The sequence below is a fragment of the Glycine max genome, chromosome 2, assembly GCF_000004515.6.
Source record: "Glycine max cultivar Williams 82 chromosome 2, Glycine_max_v4.0, whole genome shotgun sequence".
Lineage (NCBI taxonomy): Eukaryota > Viridiplantae > Streptophyta > Magnoliopsida > Fabales > Fabaceae > Glycine > Glycine max.
The window spans coordinates 43,052,432-43,073,409 of NC_016089.4; the positions used below are offsets into that span (position 1 = coordinate 43,052,432).

The following is a 20,978-nucleotide window of genomic DNA, read 5'->3' on the forward strand; positions in this document are numbered from 1 at the left end:
CTTGACTTCATCAGGTAATTAAAAAACCGTGTATATCCATTCCACCAATTGGCATATGTTAGCTGAGAATCGTTATACTTCACCCAATATGGTTAGACCAAACCCAGTATCTTGATGTGACCACCTAGTCCATCGCAAAGAAGAAAATAAATAAATAAATCACCCTTAAACTCAAACTATGATTCTTAGCTTCAAAAGATATCTTAGTTGATGGATAACTGGCTACTTTATGTGATACACAAGAAAAATAATAGAACTTTCTGGCCATCTTTAATTTTTGTCTTTTGGGTGTAGACAGTTCACATTATTATTTTATTGTACTTATTATGTCTTAAGTATTTCTTCAACCAACTTATTAAAATGACATTACAACAGAGAATACCTCTTTATAAGGTTGCCCCCTCCTACTTGGTTTGCATTGTGCATTCTACAATTAATACAAAGTATAGATTGCTAGCTATATATCAAAGAAAAAGCTTGCTTTGTGTGGAGGCTGCAGAGAAAATTCAAGGTGGTGTTCATGGCCATGATGTGGATTAGAGTCATACTTATACTAGCGGCTTGCATGCTTCCCCTTTCAGTGGAAGCCATGGTTCGCCACTACAAGTTCAACGTAGGTGCCTTGCATTACATTACTTTCTCAGTTTTATTAGCATGCCATGCTATAGCTTTATAGAATCAAGTTTGAGAGATATAAGAAAAAAAATGACATGAATTGAAACCGCATATGAATCAATGATGTAACTGTTTGCTTAGAAATGCATGTTTATATCCTCTCACTCGACTATAGTAGCACTTGCTTTCTTGAAAAATATGCACGCATATGAGAAGTTTAAATTTTGAAGTAGGATTAGTGTATTGATATATATATGTTGCAATAGGTAATAGCATAAGTTCATTATTTTTTGCACGCTCTTGCTCAGAGTGCACCAATATTGAGGATGTAATTAAAAATCTACAATATTTCAACTATAACTAAGAATGCTTTTGTACGAAATGATCTTATCTAAAACTATTCATCACTAAAGAGCCTAAGTCTAGTGTAGCTAGAGCATATGCTATTTAATTATATATAAATCAAAAAACAAGCCATGTATGAAAGCGTAAGCCTCCATAAAGATATATATATATATATATAGGTAATGCTTGTTCTTTCCTATCACTGTGTCACTTATAATTTTAATCAGTACTGGAGACACCTTAATAATCTTCTTCACGAATATATATACAAGTGATAGATATAGTCAAGCATATTGACCTTCTGTAAACGTTTAATTAGCTAGGTAGGATGCATTCAATTGAATAGACTAATCCACTGAGAACTGAGAAGAATTAGGTAGAATGCATTCCAAATGTTCAATCAGGCAGGGCTAGAACCTATATTAAAATATACAACCCTGCATATCTTTATCAAACAGCAAAGTGAAAGAGGCATATATATTGTTGAGCAATGCAAGGCACTCAATGTTTGGTAGATGTTCCAGAGAACATGCAGTTACACTTTATTGTTCTTCTTTTTGGTTCATAGTCCTGCATGGTGGCTATTAATTGGTTTATGTTCTGTACAGGTGGTGGTGAAGAATGTCACAAGATTGTGTTCAACAAAGCCCATAGTAACCGTAAATGGAAAGTTCCCGGGCCCCACCATCTATGCTAGGGAAGATGACACTGTTTTGGTGAAGGTGGTTAACCATGTCAAATACAATGTTAGCATCCACTGGTGGGTGTACAAGAATAGAATTAATATATACTCCAACCTTGATTGATATTTTAACTATTTTTTTTGGATTTAAAGTTTTTTTCCTTATAATTTAGTTTTTTTTTCATTTTGTCCTTGTAAATTTTTTTTCATTTCATTTTAGTTATTGTAAAATGTATTTGTTTTGTTTTTTGTTTTAAAACGCTTTAGATAATTTTTTTTACTGTTTGAAATATTTTTTTACCGTTTAGACAATGCTATCTAAAACGCTTTAAAGACGAAAAATAAATCAAACATATTTTATAAGAAATAAAATGAAAAAAATAAAATAAAATTTACAATAAAAAAAATATATTTAATTTTTTTTTACTAATTTCTTTTTTAATTTAATGATGAATTAAAATTTGAATAGGCATGGAGTGAGACAATTGAGGACGGGTTGGGCCGATGGGCCTGCTTACATAACCCAATGCCCAATTCAACCGGGCCAGGCCTTTGTGTACAACTTCACCCTCACAGGACAGAGAGGGACACTTTGGTGGCATGCACATATCCTTTGGCTTAGGTCAACTGTGCATGGTGCCTTGGTCATTTTGCCTAAGCTTGGAGTTCCTTACCCTTTTCCCAAACCCCACACTGAAAAAGTCATCATATTGAGTGGGTTTCCCTACCTTTTTCTTTATATTTTTTTTTTGTTTCCAAATATTTCATTTTATAGATACTCTAGTCATGAATTAGAGAAGAGAAATATACCAATATGGTAAATTGTTTCCTTATGAAACTGCAATATATAATGAAATAAGATAGAATCACATAATTAATGCAATTCATAAACTTTACTATTACAAAACTTCAATTTGGTTCAGGTGAATGGTGGAAATCTGATACTGAGGCTGTAATAAATGAAGCTTTGAAATCTGGGTTGGCTCCAAATGTCTCTGATGCTCACACAATCAATGGTCATCCAGGATCCGTTCAAAATTGTGCATCACAAGGTAAAAATACTCATGAACTTAGTCCAACTAAGATGGAAAACAAATTCAGTTAGACTTTGTTTGGTTTTCATTTCATTTTCCCTACAACTACAAAAAAAATGTCAAAGTTTTTGATATTCTTGTTTTTGTTTAAGATATTTTTACACTAAGATGCAGTCACAAACTGTTAAATATTTTAACAATAACTACTGTTAAGTTATAACTACCATAATTTCTGATAAGCTGATAATGTAAAGTTTAACAGTGTATAATATTTAAAGATAAGACACTAAATAAAATAAAGATGAGAACATTTTCACTATAGAGGCTGAATAATAAATTTCACTATGCAGGGGGATACGAACTTCAAGTTCAACCTGGAAACACCTACTTACTAAGAATAATCAACGCTGCACTGAATGAAGAGTTGTTCTTTAAAATTGCTGGCCACCAACTCACAGTTGTTGAGGTTGATGCTGTCTACACAAAACCTTTCAAAACTGACACCATAGTTATAGCACCAGGCCAAACCACAAGTGTGCTTCTAAAAGCCAACCGTGCCGCTGGCAAATACTTAGTAGCAGCCACTCCTTTCATGGATTCTCCTATTGCAGTGGACAATGTGACTGCCACTGCCACATTGCACTACACTGGCTCACTAGGTTCCACCATCACAACCCTCACTTCATTGCCTCCCAAAAATGCCACACCAGTTGCTACAAACTTCACTGACTCACTCAGAAGCCTAAACTCCAAAAAGTACCCTGCTAGAGTGCCTCAAAAGGTTGACCATTCCTTGTTCTTCACTATCAGCCTTGGAGTCAACCCTTGCCCCACTTGTGTCAATGGTAGCAAAGTGGTTGCAGCTATCAACAATGTGACCTTTGTGATGCCTAAAGTTTCTCTCCTCCAAGCACATTTCTTCAACATAAGTGGAGTTTTCATTGATGATTTTCCTGGGAAGCCTCCAGTGGTTTATGACTTCACAGGGACACAACAGCCTACAAATTTGAGGACTAATAGAGGGACAAGGGTTTATAGACTTGCCTATAACTCCACTGTTCAATTAGTCTTGCAAGATACTGGGATGATAACACCTGAGAATCATCCTCTTCACCTTCATGGATTCAACTTCTTTGTGGTTGGTAGGGGACAAGGGAACTTCAACCCCAAAAAGGACACCAAAAAGTTTAATCTTGTGGATCCTGTGGAGAGAAACACAGTTGGTGTTCCATCTGGGGGATGGACTGCTATCAGATTCAGAGCTGATAATCCAGGTGAAGATTTCAATCTAATACGTGTTTGGATTAAAGTTTGCAAACTTTAGTTTGCCTTAAACTTAAGTTTGCAAACTCAGTTTGTAAGAGTATCTCAGGTCTTGCTTTTTCAAAACTCAGTTTCAGGATAAAATTTTACTCTCAAACGTACTTTTGAAACCGTCTCAACAATGGAAATCCAAACATCTCCTCAATTAATTGTGTTCGAAGAAACTATGAGGCTACAATATTTATAGTAAGATTAAAGGATTTGCATGTCTTGTCACATTTTTTTTCTTATATGTTATTATTTTATTTTTTTTGTTAGGTGTTTGGTTTATGCATTGCCATTTGGAAATTCATACAACATGGGGATTGAAGATGGCATTTGTGGTGGACAATGGTAAAGGACCAAATGAGTCTCTACTACCACCTCCAAGTGATCTTCCCAAGTGTTGAGAAGAGGACTAATACACAATCTTCGCTTAAAGAGGAAGAGGGGCAAACATGTAAAGAAAATATAATTTCCAAAGGGAGTGTGTACCATCAAGGCTAATAACAAGATTTTCTTGTAGCAAATAAAAAAGGATAAGCTGCTAATAGGGAAAATAAGACCAATTAACATGTCTTCACTTTCTATGTTTTTTCCCTGTCATTTTTTGCATTATTTGTACTTCTCATCTCTCTCCTTGAAAGATAGTTTTGGCTTCATGTAATTATATATACAGTGTGAATCAAAATTTACAGGATTTTCAGAATGCCTTGCTTTACGTACTTGCATCAGAAGTTCTGTTAACTTGTTTATTTGTACAATTGTACTACAAAGTCTCAGCACTGATTATGCAATATAATTGAAGTGCATGAAAATTGATTTTTCATATATAAGATCAAAAGTATATATGGTTCCATGGGATTAAGATAAACTTAGATTAACTGTTAATTTTAAATTGGTATGCTCTTTACCCTGTGTAGCAGTTCTGTGGTTTTTCTTTTTCCCCTTTTCTGGAACTTTAGCTGGTTATGTCTCACTATTGGAAAAATTATGGTGATATCACAAAGAAGATAAACGACTGTCATCTTTCATTAGTCATATAAAGTGATAACTAGATGTTAACCTGCGCATTGCGCGGTTTATAATTAAAGTTACAATGATATTATATCTTAATTATTCCCAAACAGATGTTAAGATTAAAAAATATATATAATGTCAACTTGTAGAATTTTATAAGTTGAAGACATAATATTTTATATTTATTGATATATTTCAATGGGAAACATTTAAAACAATGGTTTAGAAAATAAATCAAATGCACGTACTTTGTGGTAGTGAAATGGCAAGAGCAGGTCAGCATATGTTGTAAATCCTCATGATATTATGCTTTTCTACTTTGTTTGTAAAGGCAATAAGGAGAAATTTGGCAATCTGCTATAGATTTATTTGACTAATGTGACATAATTTAAATGAAATATAGTTATACTCTCTGTCATCACATTAAAAACAAAACTTACATGTCTATGATGAGTAAAAGAGTAAAAGGTTGTAAGTTGTATAATTTTGCCAATTATATTTTTAAAAACAGGAAGAATATTAATGGAAAGAAAAAAAAATAGATACAAAAAGGAACAACAAAATAAATGATGGAACGAAGATAGATTTTAAACTTGATATTAAGTAATATTTTTGTACCTTTTGTGAACAATGTTAAACATTTTTATTAAAAAATTATCTAATTCATTTATCGAAATCTTTTATTAAATTTAAATTGAGAGAGATGTTAGCAAATTAATTCTAATCAAGTAATCATCTCATCTTAATCTTATCAACGAGTGGCGGACCTACATTGGACTGAGGGTGTGCATTTGCACCCCTCATTTTTTAAAATTCATTAAATTTGTAAATAAAGTCTTATATTTTTATATTTTATTTTATTTATATTTATATAATTGAACCCACTGATTTTATTTTTTATAATTTATACCCACTGACTCGAAGTCTTGGATCCGCCACTGCTATCAACCACAAGAACCAAGTGATATATTAATTTCTTTATTTTAATCGCAATTAATAATTATTTATTTATTTATTGAAATTAGAAGAGAGCAAAGCGAATTGCCATGTGTTCAACCACCATGTTAAACCCTAATTAACAGGATTAACACTGGCAGTTTGTAATTTTTGTTGAGTCTCCAACCCCCCATCCCTTTTTAAATTTCTTGTTGTATATAGATCCCGCACACTTTGATCTTATTTTCTTGTTTTCAGTAAAAATGATTGAACTTGTCAGTTTGAGTGTAGTGTGTGCCCTTTAATTTCTAGGCTGTTTTGATAACTTTGTCGGAACTTTGCCTCTCCCATAGGGAGTTTTCCATTGTTTTAACGTGGCTATGTATAATCTTCTTCATCATATGGAAGTCATGGATCCAACTTGTAAAATAAAAAGTGAAATATTGAAAACTTTTGCTTTCTCTATCGTTGCATATAAAAAACAGCATTAATTGATGATCTTTACAATGAATATGCCTAGTCTATATATACCACTCTAGGTTTAATTTGTTGCACCCATAAAAGCGATATAAAAGAAATTAAGGGAGAGATATTATTACAAATAAAACTATTGCTTTTGATCTAATTTAAGTATTTGACCAAAATATCAAAATATGAAATTTCCTTCCTCAAATACAAACAGTTGATGCCACCGAGTGACAAGTACTAACTATGCAGTATCATTTCCAAACCTTACTCATCGATCTCCAAATTGTAAAACAACAGAATCTTATAATGACAAGTTTGCTAGAAAATAAGCGTAAACAACAGAATCTTAAAATGAATGTTTGCATGCTTAAATTTGTACCAAAAGAAAATGTGCTTAAATATTTCCATTAGCAGCAATCCACGTTGTGAAATTTAAGTAATCTCATTGAAAGTGATAATTAATCTTCGTCAAAGATCATAAATACAAATAAAATAAATATTCTTCTCTCTCCCAACAGTAGAATTAATGTGAACACAAATGCATCCGCTAAATTTAAAAAATATGTATTATTACCTCACTTTGATTTAAAATATATATAATCACGTTATTTGTTCCACAACAGTTTAAAATAAAAAATTAAGAGGTTATATATATATATATATATATATATATATATATATATATATATATATATATATATATATATATATTTGGTCATTATTTCCAATTATTTGATAATAAAAATACTTTTAAGAAAAAATAAGCATTATTGAGTTGGTGGTGCGTTGTTCACAGGAGTTAGGCGTCGACGTCTTATGCGTAGTAGTATATGGATCCTTCTTGGCTGGATTTGCATACTTGCACGGTTGCACATGAGTATTCTCTAATTGGACTTTTCTAAGAAATAGTGTTTACTTTTAAAAATATAATTTATTCAATATACATTTAGAGTAATTTAAGTTTATAAAACATTTTAGTTCAAATAAAAACAACATTATTTAATGCGTTTAAATTAATACTCTATATTATAACTAGATAAAAATTTGTTTTTATTTCTTTATTTGAAAGAATTTTTAAAGTGTATATTTATTTATTTTTATCAAAAAGTGTTTATTTGATAATTACTATTACTATCTGATTTCTAGAAATAACCTAATATAGACCCAATTGCATTTCTGACTCTTCTTTTTGACTTTAACTCGGGAATCTTTCCATTTATGGAAACGATTTAGTGGCGACTTATGAAAAAAACCATATGCTCATTTATTTATAATCAATTTAAGTTGCTTTTCAAACTAGTATATTATATTTTTCTTTTAATTTATGCAGATGGAGTCACTTTCTTTCCCAACAACTGCCCATGCCCAGTCCCTACGGGACCTCTAAGAGACGTACATGTGCTGATACAGATGCAATAAATTAGTATAATTAAAATAAAAAAGGCAAATAATGCTACTTTTATATATATATATATATATATATATATAAGAGCTACATATCATATTATGTTTTTTTAAAATTGATTTGGTTATTATTACATTGGCATGTGTATTCCTGGCTTCTTATTTATAAGGAAAAATTATTCATATTTTAAAAAATAATAATTAACATTTAATTGTGTCAATTCTGATTAATTTTTTTATAAATTACTCATCATTACAATTTCATATCAAACATAAATTCTTTGTTAAATAAAATATATTTTTAAGATAATTTCATCAAATCAAATAAAAATAATTGATATTTATTTATATTTAAGAAAAAAACATTAAACTTTTTCACATGTAAAAAAGAAAAGGAGTATTTGCTACTAACGATTCTAAAACACACTTTCGAATTAGGATTCTTAAGAGGGAGACATCATCATATTAAAACTAAGATTAAAGATAAAAATGAGAATTAGAAAAATTACAAAATTTACACTTAGTTAACCAGGTATTAAGTGCATTTGTAACATCTCATTTTTTCCTAAAATAAATTAAAAAAGGTTTTATTTAAAAATAAATAGAGTTTTAGAAAAATAATGAAAATTTTATAATTAAATATATAAAGAGAAATATTTTTATTAATTAAAATAATGATTTTAAAGTAAATAAAATAAATATATATTCTTAGAAAATAAAAATAATATTTTATTTATTGATTTGATAGAGAGCAAAATAAAGTTATTGTTTATAAAATAATAAAAAATATAGTAAATAATAGATTGAGAGTACCTTATCTATAAATAAAGACATATTAGGTTAATTTTTACATTCCCTACATGTCTTTGCACTCTCTGTTCCTCTCAAATCCATTTTTCCTTCTCCCTTTTTCAAAATCCTCTCTTTTTCTTACATACATCTAATTTGTGCTAGTAAAACTATAATCCTGAACTCGTTAACTATTCGATTGTCGTGAAATTTGAACACTATGTTCAGAACTCATTTTTGCATATCCTCACTGTTGAGATTTACAAAATAGTGTCCATGGAGAGAGAAACGTCCCTCGAATTATAACTTTCTTTTTCCCGTATACACCAAAATCTGTTTAAGTAAAATTAAAATCTTAGTTTCATTAACCGTTGGATTATCGTGAAATTTGAACACCAGGTTTAAAACTCAATCTCGCACACCTCCATCGTTGAGATTTACAAAATAATGTCCTTGGAGATAGAAACATCTCTTGAACAAAGACAATGAAATGAAGATTTCGATCTCTTCTCCTTTTCTCTAATGCTTGGAAATCCTAGTAGAGCAACCAGAGGAAAAGCTTGAGGAATCTTAGACAACCACTAGAGATTCCTCTATCGCTGCCAAACTAGACACGTGAGCTCGCTTAGACGTAAGGGATGAGTTTATCGCAATTGAGGTTAGAATGAACATGTGTAGGATCCTTATAAAATTAAATTGGGATTTATTTTCAGATGTTTATTGAATTATAATTTTTTCTTTACGATTATAAATATGATATTGTTGTGTTTGACGGACCAATTGATGTCCTGATGCGAATTGGTTGATAAAATTGAGTACTCTTGATGTTTTTCTATTTTTGACCTATTATTTTGATTCATTGATTTTGATAAAATTGTGTGAAGTTGTCTGAGGGGTTTTACTCCCCATGTTGTGAGAAACATTTTTGTATAAATTGTTTATACTTTGGATAAGATTTGCTAGATTTGCATGATAAATTGTTATATTGAGATTATGAAATTGTGATTTAAATTGTGAATAAGTGACAAATTGAATCTGTGATGAATGGTGAGATACATGTGTATTGAAATGTTGTGTGTATTGAGTTATGAGTTATGAACTCTACAATTATACAATTGTAAGACCTTTTAAGGGTGACGAGTATTGTGATAAGATCCATTGTGGAAACCCAACGAGTTGAATCACTTTGAGGCGCAACGAGTTAGAATGATTTTGAAAATAATTGAGTAGTTCTATATATGGCATAGTTCATAGGTAAAGTGTATATGATTCATGAGGTGTGATACACATGTTACTTTGGGATTATATCATTGTGATTGAGATCGAGTGTATGTGACAAATTGAGTATGTATTGACTTGTAATATATATGTGCATTGAGATGTTGTGTGCATTTAGTTGTGGGCTATGAATCGTACAATCACACGACTATAAGACCCTTTAAGGGCAATGAGTTAATGCGCAACGAATATTATGATGGGAACCACTATAGGGATCACATTACATATAGGATTGATTCTTAGTATATTTGTTGCATAACACTCGTGTATTGGTCAATATTAATTGATTGAGTGATATTGTGTTTTGATCCTTGAGTACATGAATGATGTAAAAATGAATGAGATGTGTTGTGTTGAGATGTGATGTTATGCAACAAGTGGTGGAATGACATGAGATATGTGAGCTATGTTTAAGTAAGTTGTATTTCATTTATATTAGTTTAAAATGTGATAATTCACTCCCGTGTGTTATTTATTTTTGGATCCTATGATGATTTCAAACTTTGTGTTCGTAGGAGCATATGACTAGATGGATTGCTTTAAGGAACCTTGTGCTGAGGGACGTTGGAACACAATGCTCTGATAGGATGTGACATTGAGACATGATTTTTATTTAATTGCGTGATGTGTTGAGCCGAAAATATTTCTAATAGATTTTATTTGATAATAGTGAAGTGAGTGCAAACATTTTATCCATGTGAACTCTTTTTTGTTCATAGAATAAAATCTCATTTTGTGTAATTCCATATTTTCATATATTTTGTCAAAGGCATCAGTATGAGCATATGCAAAAATTTGTGAGGCCACCTTGGATTAAATCTATATTTAACAACTGATATAACAAATTTACATAAACTAGTTATAATAAAAGTAAATTATGATATTGGGTAAAACCTTCAACTGAATAACAATTTTAAAAAATTAAATATAGTTAGATTTAGATTAGAAGTCTATATCATATATATATATATATATATATATATATATATATATATATATATATATATATATATATATATGGAACTTATAAGATTTTACATTAAAATAAAATTATATTACACATTATTTACATGCATTAAATTTAAATAATACATAGTTTTCAGCTATATAATCATATGGTATTTGTTTATATTTTCCATATTTAAAAAATAGCATTAATGATCAACTTTATGAATAACTTTAGTCTGTTAATTACATTAATATCAAATTTCTACTGCATAAAATTTATTAGATGATATAACAAATAACAAAATATAAAGTACGAGGTAGAGAAATGTAGTTTAGATTGACAAAAATATAGAAAAAAAAATTCGGTGGAGACAAAATCAATAAAATAATTGTATTAATTTCTTATTATTTCTAAAAAATATAGGAAAAATATTATGGAACTCGCTTGAACTTGTCTCGCATCTCATGAAAATAATACGAGAAAAAGAGAAGAAATCTTATTTAAATTGAAAAAATTACACACTTATTACATTAATTAGATACCAAAATTACATATTAAAGAAAATACAAGAATTAAAATTATATTTAAGCCTATATTATTTTAATTTTTCATGATAAAAAATATTATTTTAATTTGTTCATTTTGTATCTTTTTCGTAGATAATCTTAATATTAATTGTGAGCATTCAATCTTACCAATTGTATATGATATTTATCAGTCATTCAAACCCTCTTACTAAATAGTTACGTCAAACCCGTTGTTAAATTGTAGTCAAAGTCTCTTAGATTAAACAAATGACGACGTGTCACCATTTTGTCAGGTAACTTCAACAAAGGTTCACCTTAAGATTAATTAATTAAGAATAAAATTAAGCCTACTTATCATCAATTCAAGGGTTTTGATTGTTTATGAATTAACAAATAAAATACTCCCACATTACCAGATGATAGTGCAGCGTTCTTTTGCAGCCTTTGATAATTTTTATTTTTTGAAAATTATAAATATCATATAGGTTAAATTCATCTGCACGATTTCATTTTTTTTTATAGAATTTTTAATCAGCTCTTTGAATTTTTTTTTAGTTTGATCCATATTTTTTCCAATTGTGTCCTCAAGTCTAATTGTTGTTATAGAAAATTAATTACACATACCTACATACAGTAAACTAATGCTATAAAATGAATACAAGTTTAGGAGCCTAATTAAAAGAAAAAAGTTTCAGGACTTAATTGAAAATTTTATAAAAGTAGAGAGATCGCAAAATAATTAAACCTATTTTACATTTCAATGTTAAATATATTTAATTTTTATTTAATATTTTTATAAAATAACAAGTAGATAAATATGAAAATTTATAAGAGAATACAGTATTATTTCTGGATGTTTAGCCAAAATTAAATGGATAGAAAAACCTTTTTTTTTTTTTTTATATAGCTCACCTGGTTACTGTTAAGGAAGGTCATTGGTTGGTTGGCACAACGGTGGTAAGAGCCAACTAAAAAAAGACACGTGTGACAATCAGAAAGGGTGGGACCCAGGTCCTAGAGATCCTAAAAATACTGCAATTATTTGGAAAGACACCCAATAAGAAAAGGACGTGAATAATGCTGTAACCGTATGTGGGACCCACTGCATCAACTTGCTGTTCTGTGTCATCTACCACCCATAAATCTCAACCGTTGTTTTGGCGGCTACCTCGGGCTTCACCAAAATCTCCTTTAATACTTTTTTTTAGAATAACAAAAAAATTTAACTTAATTGATTTAACAGGAATTATTATGATTCTCTTTACACATGTTTTTTTATATTTAGGGATAAAAACAAAATTCTTGTTAATATTATGTGTTTATATGCAAAAAAATTATATATTAATGTATTATTTTTCATTTTTATATATAAGACCTAATTATCTAATTTATTAATATTAAGGAAAATTGTTAATTTAGTTGATAATAATAAATTTATCTTAAATTTATAATTTTTTTTCTAAAATTATCATTGTCATTAATATTTTTCTCTCTTTTAATGATTTGTTAATATATTCTCCTCTTTTAATGAAAAGTATTTCTAATATAAAAATAATTAATGTAAAAAATATTATAATTCTTTTTTGGATAAAAATATTATAAACTGAGTCTTATAAAATGAAATAAATATTATTTTAAACTTAGAGTCTTATAAATAAAAACAAAGGGAATATAAATTTACTTACAATTAAGTGTTATACCATTAAGATTCATTTCTAAAAAAGAAAACCAATATATTCTTACTAACCAAGTAAGAAAGCACTTCAAATTAACTTTGTTACAACATCTATAATGCATATTTGCTTATATGAGTTATTTATCATAATTTTATAGATCTTATAATTTTATATAGATTTAAGTATTTTAAATAAAAATTCACTATAATGCTAAGATTGTTAAAGTGAATACTTAAATTAATTTTGTGTGTTCTATAATGCTTGAAAATATATTATTTATGGTATAATATTTTTAAGCAACAATGCTTATATAAGGAAAAAAAAAACTTAAACAACATTGCTTAAAGTTAAGCAATTCATGTAAGCATCCCCGTTAGAAATGTTCTTATGGCATAATATATATATATATATATATATATATATATATATAATACTTCATTTGGTCTCGATTATACATAAAAATATATATTTCATATTTATTAAGAAAATTAATTAATTTCATTAAATTGTATCATTTTTAATTAAAAAAATGAATACTTTTCCTAAATTTTCCATCATTAGAATATGATATCAAATATAAAAAAAGTCTTTGACCTTATTAAATGAAGAATACTCTGGAGAGGATCTCATAAGATGACATAGGTAACTCAGATTTACTTATATTCGAAATAAAAAAACAAGAGACTTCGGTTATTTATATTGGAGAGACAATATATATGTATAATGTGATTTGAAAATTTGATGATAAAAGCATAGTTCACAGACATAAATGTTATACTAAGATCTCTAACCTGTCATGTTACAAACTAGAAAACGAAACACGGATCATTAAATCAAAATATATCTTAGTCATTTGGTTGTTTCAAGTTCCCACTCTTGTAAATGGTGTATTAGACCAAAATTGAAAAAATGTGAAGTAAGGGACCAAACACATGTCTATACATAGACATTCTACCATCAAGCATGCATTTAATAGCATTTAATTATTACAATAAATTAATATTATTTACAACAATAATACGATTCTATTGTATTAATTATAATTTATTTTAATAATATTATAAACCATCCTGTAGTTATTTAAATTTCTGAAATTTCACTGCTTAGTTAGACATAATGTCTAAATTAATTTTATTAAAATATTTGGTTAAAAAATCTCAACTCAGCGATTAACAAGTTATGGACTTATGGCCGAGTGCCCTAGTCTAGTCCTATTCCTTTCCTAGTTCAAAAAATAGCCAATTAAAATATCAAGTCAAGTTTAGACCAATTGTATCTGTTCTAATTCATAGTAGTATCATCAAATTTAAAATAATGGTCAAAGTAACATTACATTAATGAAAAATATAATATTTTTTTATCGAGTGAAAAATATTTTATTTAATACATTAAATAAATTATTCTTATTTAATAGTACCTTTTGTGTTACAGTATTAAAAAAAAACTTCTATGTTAGCAAGTGCTCGTATAAGAAAATTTATTAACACTTGTCTCAGTCTAAATGTGGTTAAAAGCTTGACACTTACATGAAATTTAAGTCTGTCATATTTCTTTCTTTTCTTTTTACTTATTCATTTGTGAAGAAGATTATGCTTTTATTTATCAATGTGTTTATTCATAAATTTAAAATAATACTTAATTACTACTACTATCCTTTTAACCTCGTCCTTACTTTTACAAAATTCATAAATAGAAAAATAAGTTAAAAATTTCAAATTAATTTTAAAAACAAATTAAACAGTTGGCTTAATATGTTTGGACGCTAGTATAAGAAATTAAGAATTGTTGTGTGCTGAATATCATTGACTAGTGCGTAGCAGGTGGCTATTCCATCATTTATGATGAGCTGCCAATCCTCATTTCTTGTCGCAATTCCAACCAATAGAATAAAAGAAAAATTCAAAATGTTCAAAATTAATGAATATATAAACAATTACAATTTGCAAGTCTATGAAGTAAGTAATTTATTAATTATTTATTTTCCTGAAAAATGCACAGAACCGATAGTGTCCATTATCCAGTAAGAGAGACCTTTCTTGCTAAAGTTGCAGACGTAGTCCCCAAAATCACATTATATCCAATCACAGCTCAACAACACCAACTTCATCACTTTTTTTCAGGTGGTTCCTCTCTTTGTTAAAAAAAAAAAGAATTTATTAGCAATTTGTTTAAATTCATTTCTTGAAGCATGGTCACTTGCTTTTCAGCTTGCACTTAGCTGCTCTTTCCTATAATTATTAATTTTTTGTGCTGAATTGGTTTGTTTATTATTATTTCTTCTCTTTTCCTTGTTACACAAACAAGGAAAAAGGGAGAAAGAACAGTTTTTTTTTTAATTTTTGAATAAGTCTTTCTCTACCCTCAGTTGCTCTCATAAACTCTTGACTCTTTCTTCTGTTTCCTAATTCGGTTAACACTTATCAGTTATCACATTCCTTGTGTTTGGCTTCTCTTGCTTTCCCTATTTTATTTTTCTTCTCACTAAAAGTTCCATTTTTTTTTTTTTATATAATTTCTGGGGTTATTATTGCTTTCTGTGATTCTGTCTCAGTTCCTGTTTGGTATCTTAGAGGGAAATTCATTGGGTTTGCAGGGTTTTATCTTGTTAAATTTAGACCAATTGGATAACAGATAATAATCTTCATTCAACATCAATTTCAAGCATTCTCTGATTTTTTATTTTTTTTATCAAGTGGCTCTTTTTCTAGATTCTGATTCCCTTCAAAATGCTTCTGGATTTATCCTTAGACTTGGTATTGTGGTAAAACCTTTCACTTCTGTTATCATTTTCTCTCTTCTGCCTTATCTTCCTCAGTTTCCACTCATCAAGTTTCAATCTTCCTTTGAATAAGCCCAAATTTGATTGTATGAACCAGTAGCTTTTTGCTTGTACAAAATTGAATTGATGAAGTGGGAAAGTATAACCCTCTCTTCTCCTACACCTTGCACTCCAAACTCCAACACCAATTGGTTGGTGATGGAGGATAATAATAGCAGGAGCACAAAATGGACCTCTGAAGAGAACAAGCTCTTTGAAAATGCTCTTGCAGTGCATGATAAGGACACCCCGGATCGGTGGCACAGAGTGGCTGAGATGATTCCTGGAAAGACAGTGGTTGATGTGATAAGGCAGTACAAGGAGTTGGAAGTAGATGTTAGCAATATAGAAGCTGGGTTGATTCCAGTTCCTGGCTATAGTAGCACTGCTACCTCACCCTTCACCTTAGATTGGGTGAACACTCCTGGCTATGATGGGTTTAAAGGATGTGGAAAGAGATCTTCCTCAGTGAGACCGATTGAGCATGAAAGGAAGAAAGGAGTGCCTTGGACTGAAGACGAACATAAGTAAATTTTTTACCTTTTGCGTTTGTTTTGATACATGTTATTTTTATTTGGTAACTTCACATATAGATTTTAATATATGATATAATGATCAACTGGGAATGCATATCTGTTTGAAAGCATGGTGATTGTGTGAAAAGCTAGAATTGGTGGATGGAGTTTAAAGTTAATTAAAGCTAGAGGTGTAGGGACAAGAATTCTGTGTAGATATTAAAGGGTTGGATTTTTTATTTTTTCAAATGATAGCTAGGTCTTTTGGGTGAGTTTGTTAGTTATAAAAAAATTGTGTTCTTTACTTCTAGATTTGGAGTTTGAACTTCCCTTTGATGTTCCCTGCAGATTGTTTCTATTGGGTCTGAAGAAGTATGGGAAAGGTGATTGGAGAAATATATCTCGCAATTTTGTTATTACAAGAACTCCAACACAGGTTGCTAGTCATGCTCAGAAGTACTTCATAAGGCAGCTTTCAGGAGGCAAAGACAAGAGGAGGGCTAGCATACATGACATAACAACAGTGAATCTCACAGAAACCATAACAACTTCTTCAGAAGACACCAATGGATCCTCTTCACCACATGTGCTCTCACAGCAACAACAGCCAAATTCTACTCCTACTACACCAAGAACTCGTTTTCAGTGGAGTAATCAGTCTAACACAGGAGTAGCTATGACTCTCAACCCTGCTCATGAAAGAGTCTTCATGTCTCATTATGGTGCTAACTCCTTTGGGGTTAAAATTGAGGGACAGAATCTTCATGAGTCTTCTTACTTGCGACCTCAGACACAGAACATGGTTTTCCAAATGCAACAGTCCTCTCAACACTAGTTCCATGCATTATCACTTGTTGTAGTGAATTATTAATGGGCAGAAGTAGAACCAGAATCTTCTGTCCATTTCAATAAGTACAGTGCTTGAGTTGAGCTTTTTCCCCAAGTTCTTATGTGAATACCCTAGATTGTTGGTTAGTTATTATGAACTTGAAGGAAGGTACATACATTTGTTTCTTCAACAAATAAGAACTTCCTGAAAGGAGTGGCAGGCAACCAAGTCCCCAACGTTGGTTTTGGTTGGTTTTTCTATGTTGTCTAAGAATAATGGATTTCAAGCCCCGTGTATAATTAATGAAATGTTTCAACTTAGAGGCAAAGAGGCACTTCAAATAGTATGGGAAAAAAAAGAGGCACTTCAAATTTGATAACTAGTTAAGCATATTTGTATGTGGAGTATACTCTTCCTGCTATTGAATTCAAAGCAAAATATTATTTGAGAAATACATAATGGGATACCTTGGCAATGGTTAGTTAGGTAAGACTAATGTGTATGGTGATATTGTGAATTGAGCTTGATTCCTGCATAATATCCTCTCAGATGAACTTTAACTGTCTTTAAGTATCTTAGGTCCCATGGAGAGTCAAAGATCCTTATTATTGTGATTAAAAATAAAAATAAATGATAATATGCATCAAGAATTTAACAACCCCTGAGCCCCTACGCAACAATAAAGTGATTCCATGACAAGGGTAAATTAAAGTTTATGTATGCCAACAAGTTACTAAAAATAAATATCTTTGGAGCATGATTCACTTTGTGTAACTTTTTGAACTGCGTGGAGATCCTGTGATTTTCTCTAACAGAAAAGGAGTTAACTAATGAGATTTGTAACAAAAATTAAGTAATAGAACCCACTATTAATATGATGAGACAAAAGTAGTTCAATTTGACATTAAGTTCATAACTGCACCCAAAAGATTGTTTCAATTGAAACCCAAAGAGTATCCTATGTGACTCAATTAGAAGTGAAGATCTCTGTTCCTTTTCCCCATTTTTCGTATTTTTTTTTTACTAAGATGGATCTAAATTTATAATTATGGCCTGGATTCCACTCAAATTTAGGTATTAGAGAATTGAGTGACCTACTTTCTTTTCACGTACCAGGGCGGTGTCCTATTCCTTTGTTAATTCTTGGAATCCTTCTTAAGAATCCCACAAGAAGAGGAAGATTCTTTACAGGTCGATTATTAATTTTTTAATTAGAATAATTTATTGTACTAAGATGGATACAAGAGTGATTAGACGAGCAATATATTCTTAACAAAGCGGATTTGGTCATGTAGGGTAGTAGTAATACTGTGTACACATAATCCAAACAAGCATCATAGTCTTTGTGATTCTATATGTACGGACACTAGCCATTAAACAAAATTTAACTGTTATCTAAGAATGTGTTTGATTTAAAAGAGAAAAATAAAAGATTTTTTTGAATTAAAATAATAGTAAAAAGTGTGAGTCTCACAAATAAAGCACAAGTTTTTTTTTGGTATATTATTTTTCTTCTTATACACAACTTAAATATTTGTCCAAATTGTTGATCTCATCTATGAAGGCAACCTACTGCTTTTTTATTTTGCCAAAATAAATCTTTACCTTTTCTTAATCACATCTCATCACGGATTTATTTTTTATATACTACATGGGTAGGTTTTGGGATTCTATGTTGGTAAGAAAATTCATTGACCACATGTTGAATTTCTTTCAAAAGAAGAAAGAAGAATGTATATTCAATTTATATGGTTACTAAGAGAAATAAACCTCTTTCTCTTTTCATAATGGACTTTTTCGAACATAATAATAATATATTCAATTTATTGAACTATCTTCTTATTGATGTATTGCTTTCATTGAGTTCGGATTTCAATCACAATCTAATTTTCTTATTTCTAATGAACTTTTTTAATACTTTTAGGTTTCTTTTGAAATGGAATGACTGTGTTTGGTTCTTGTAATTTTGGAGAGAGTAAAGTTATAATTCATTTATCAGTTAAAAAATTCGATTCTTTTTGACAAAAAATATTATTTCTCACCTATTTCTCTTAAGCCAAACAACACAACATATAATTTTATTTATACTTTATTTTTCCTTTTTCAAATTATCTCTCTTGTGTTTCTATCTATCATATTTCTCTCTTCTAAACTAAACGCACCCATAAATATCTTAATTGCATCATGAAAAATCTTACACAAAAATATTTTAATTGAGTGCGTCTTTAAATAAATTTTATTTCGGAAAATTTAAAACTCATACGTTTAAAATAAACTGTTTTTTCAGAGATAAAATAAAATAAACTCTGTTCTAGAGTTCAACAACATATATTAATGTCGTGGTCAAATTCTGATCGTGCATGATTAAACTTGTGAAAATGGAAGCATTCTAACAATTAATTATTGCATGTGTTATTCATTCTTGCTCTCCAATCATTTTCTGTCTCATTCACTTGCACAATGACGCGCCCACAATATTTCTTTGGACGGAGAATCTTAAAGCCAATTAAGTGCATAATTGATACACAAAAAGCAGCACTAATTGAAATAAACCTATTGTGCACACTTGATTAAAGATGCCAATCATCACTGGTCGTAACTTTCTTCTTCTACAAGTTTATTTTGACCACATAAGTGCCACTTTTACAAACCTTGTACCATTAAGAATATCATGCATACGCCAAAACATGCGTTCTTATTATTTTGGACCAAATCTTCAATACTTTTCAAGGAGATACTTAATTATACATGCTTAAATATTTCGTGAACGTAATGCAAAGTCATGCAAGTAATGACTCTATATATGGACAAGCTTGTCGAGTTCAAAAGATAGGTGCGTAAAACAAAACGACAAAATAGAGCCACGTAATTTTTTTCTTAAGGGAATGACTGAATAATGTACATTTTAGTGTTTCAGCATATATAGATATTAAGTCTATTAGGATGGGAGGAGTGAACTTATAGAAATGACATAAATTGTCTTCAATATTTTCAATTTCGAAGAACTAATAAATATCATCCACGAATTCTAGCATGTTATTTTATTCTTTGTTTTACAGTTGCTTATGATACACCACATGCGTATATGATCAATTAACCGTGTTTTTTAACAGAAAACGTACCATTTTGGGAAGGTTAATTTCATTTTGTTTTGTCTAACTTTATGTTCAAAAAGATAATTCTGAAGTTATTGAGAATTTTGGGATGATTTTCCCTTTCGCTATCCCTGCAATTTGAAACGCCTAATAAAACAATCATCAAGTCACATTTTTCCTGTGAAGTGAAGAATGCATGACGGTGTAAGCCTAATGGGCCAGCATGATATTTGACGAGACAAGCCACCAACTTTTCTAAAAGGAAGTGTTTTTTTTTTCTTTTTTTGCCAGTGGTATTAAAATGAAGGTGAGCATTTCTTTATCAACATAATTTATTTTATATTTAAGAATCAATTAAGATTCAAATTACTTAATTAAAAAATATAAGTTGCTATCACTATCGATATCGATTGTTATTGGTTTGCCACTTTAATCTTACCTTCTATTAAACACATGCACAGGCTGATTACAACCCAATTGCTGTCGGAAAAATATTATTTTATAATTTAATTTTTAAAGATAAAATATATTTTTCTGAATTAGTTTTTCGTAACTATGCATTATCTTTTTTTCTTAGGCTTAAATTCCATTATAAGTTTTGAAAAAATATGGAAATTAATATCTCTATTTTAAATTAAATCGATCAAAATTATGGATTTTTAAAAGTATAGGAACTAAAATTACAAGTATTTTTCT

The 20,978-nt window shown here is 29.7% G+C and overlaps 2 protein-coding genes across 2 annotated transcripts; both read left to right on the forward strand.

Moving 5' to 3' along the window:
* The first annotated feature begins 418 nt into the window (after positions 1-418).
* On the forward strand, positions 419-4,687 carry LOC100799138 (laccase-4). Its single transcript, XM_003518252.5, has 6 exons — positions 419-613; positions 1,569-1,720; positions 2,112-2,356; positions 2,566-2,694; positions 3,027-3,950; positions 4,258-4,687. The coding sequence occupies exons 1-6, from the start codon at positions 521-523 to the stop codon at positions 4,386-4,388; spliced, it is 1,674 nt and encodes a 557-aa protein (XP_003518300.1). The 5' UTR covers positions 419-520; the 3' UTR covers positions 4,389-4,687.
* Positions 4,688-14,982: 10,295 nt separating this feature from the next.
* LOC778067 (transcription factor DIVARICATA) lies at positions 14,983-17,641 on the forward strand. Its single transcript, XM_003519196.5, has 2 exons — positions 14,983-16,370; positions 16,707-17,641. Exons 1-2 carry the CDS (start codon positions 15,931-15,933, stop codon positions 17,191-17,193), a joined length of 927 nt encoding a protein of 308 aa, XP_003519244.1. The 5' UTR covers positions 14,983-15,930; the 3' UTR covers positions 17,194-17,641.
* The last annotated feature ends 3,337 nt before the right edge of the window (positions 17,642-20,978 follow it).

What these genes read in the sequence shown, in the direction of transcription:
- LOC778067 (XM_003519196.5), top strand. Translation starts at nt 15,931, where the DNA reads ATGAAGTGGGAAAGTATAACCCTCTCTTCTCCTACACCTTGCACTCCA. An exon ending in TGGACTGAAGACGAACATAA is followed by an intron (nt 16,371 to 16,706) that starts GTAAATTTTTTA and finishes TGTTCCCTGCAG; the next exon opens with ATTGTTTCTATTGGGTCTGA.
- LOC100799138 (XM_003518252.5), top strand. Translation starts at nt 521, where the DNA reads ATGGCCATGATGTGGATTAGAGTCATACTTATACTAGCGGCTTGCATG. An exon ending in TACAATGTTAGCATCCACTG is followed by an intron (nt 1,721 to 2,111) that starts GTGGGTGTACAA and finishes AAATTTGAATAG; the next exon opens with GCATGGAGTGAGACAATTGA. An exon ending in ATTCAGAGCTGATAATCCAG is followed by an intron (nt 3,951 to 4,257) that starts GTGAAGATTTCA and finishes TTTTTTTGTTAG; the next exon opens with GTGTTTGGTTTATGCATTGC.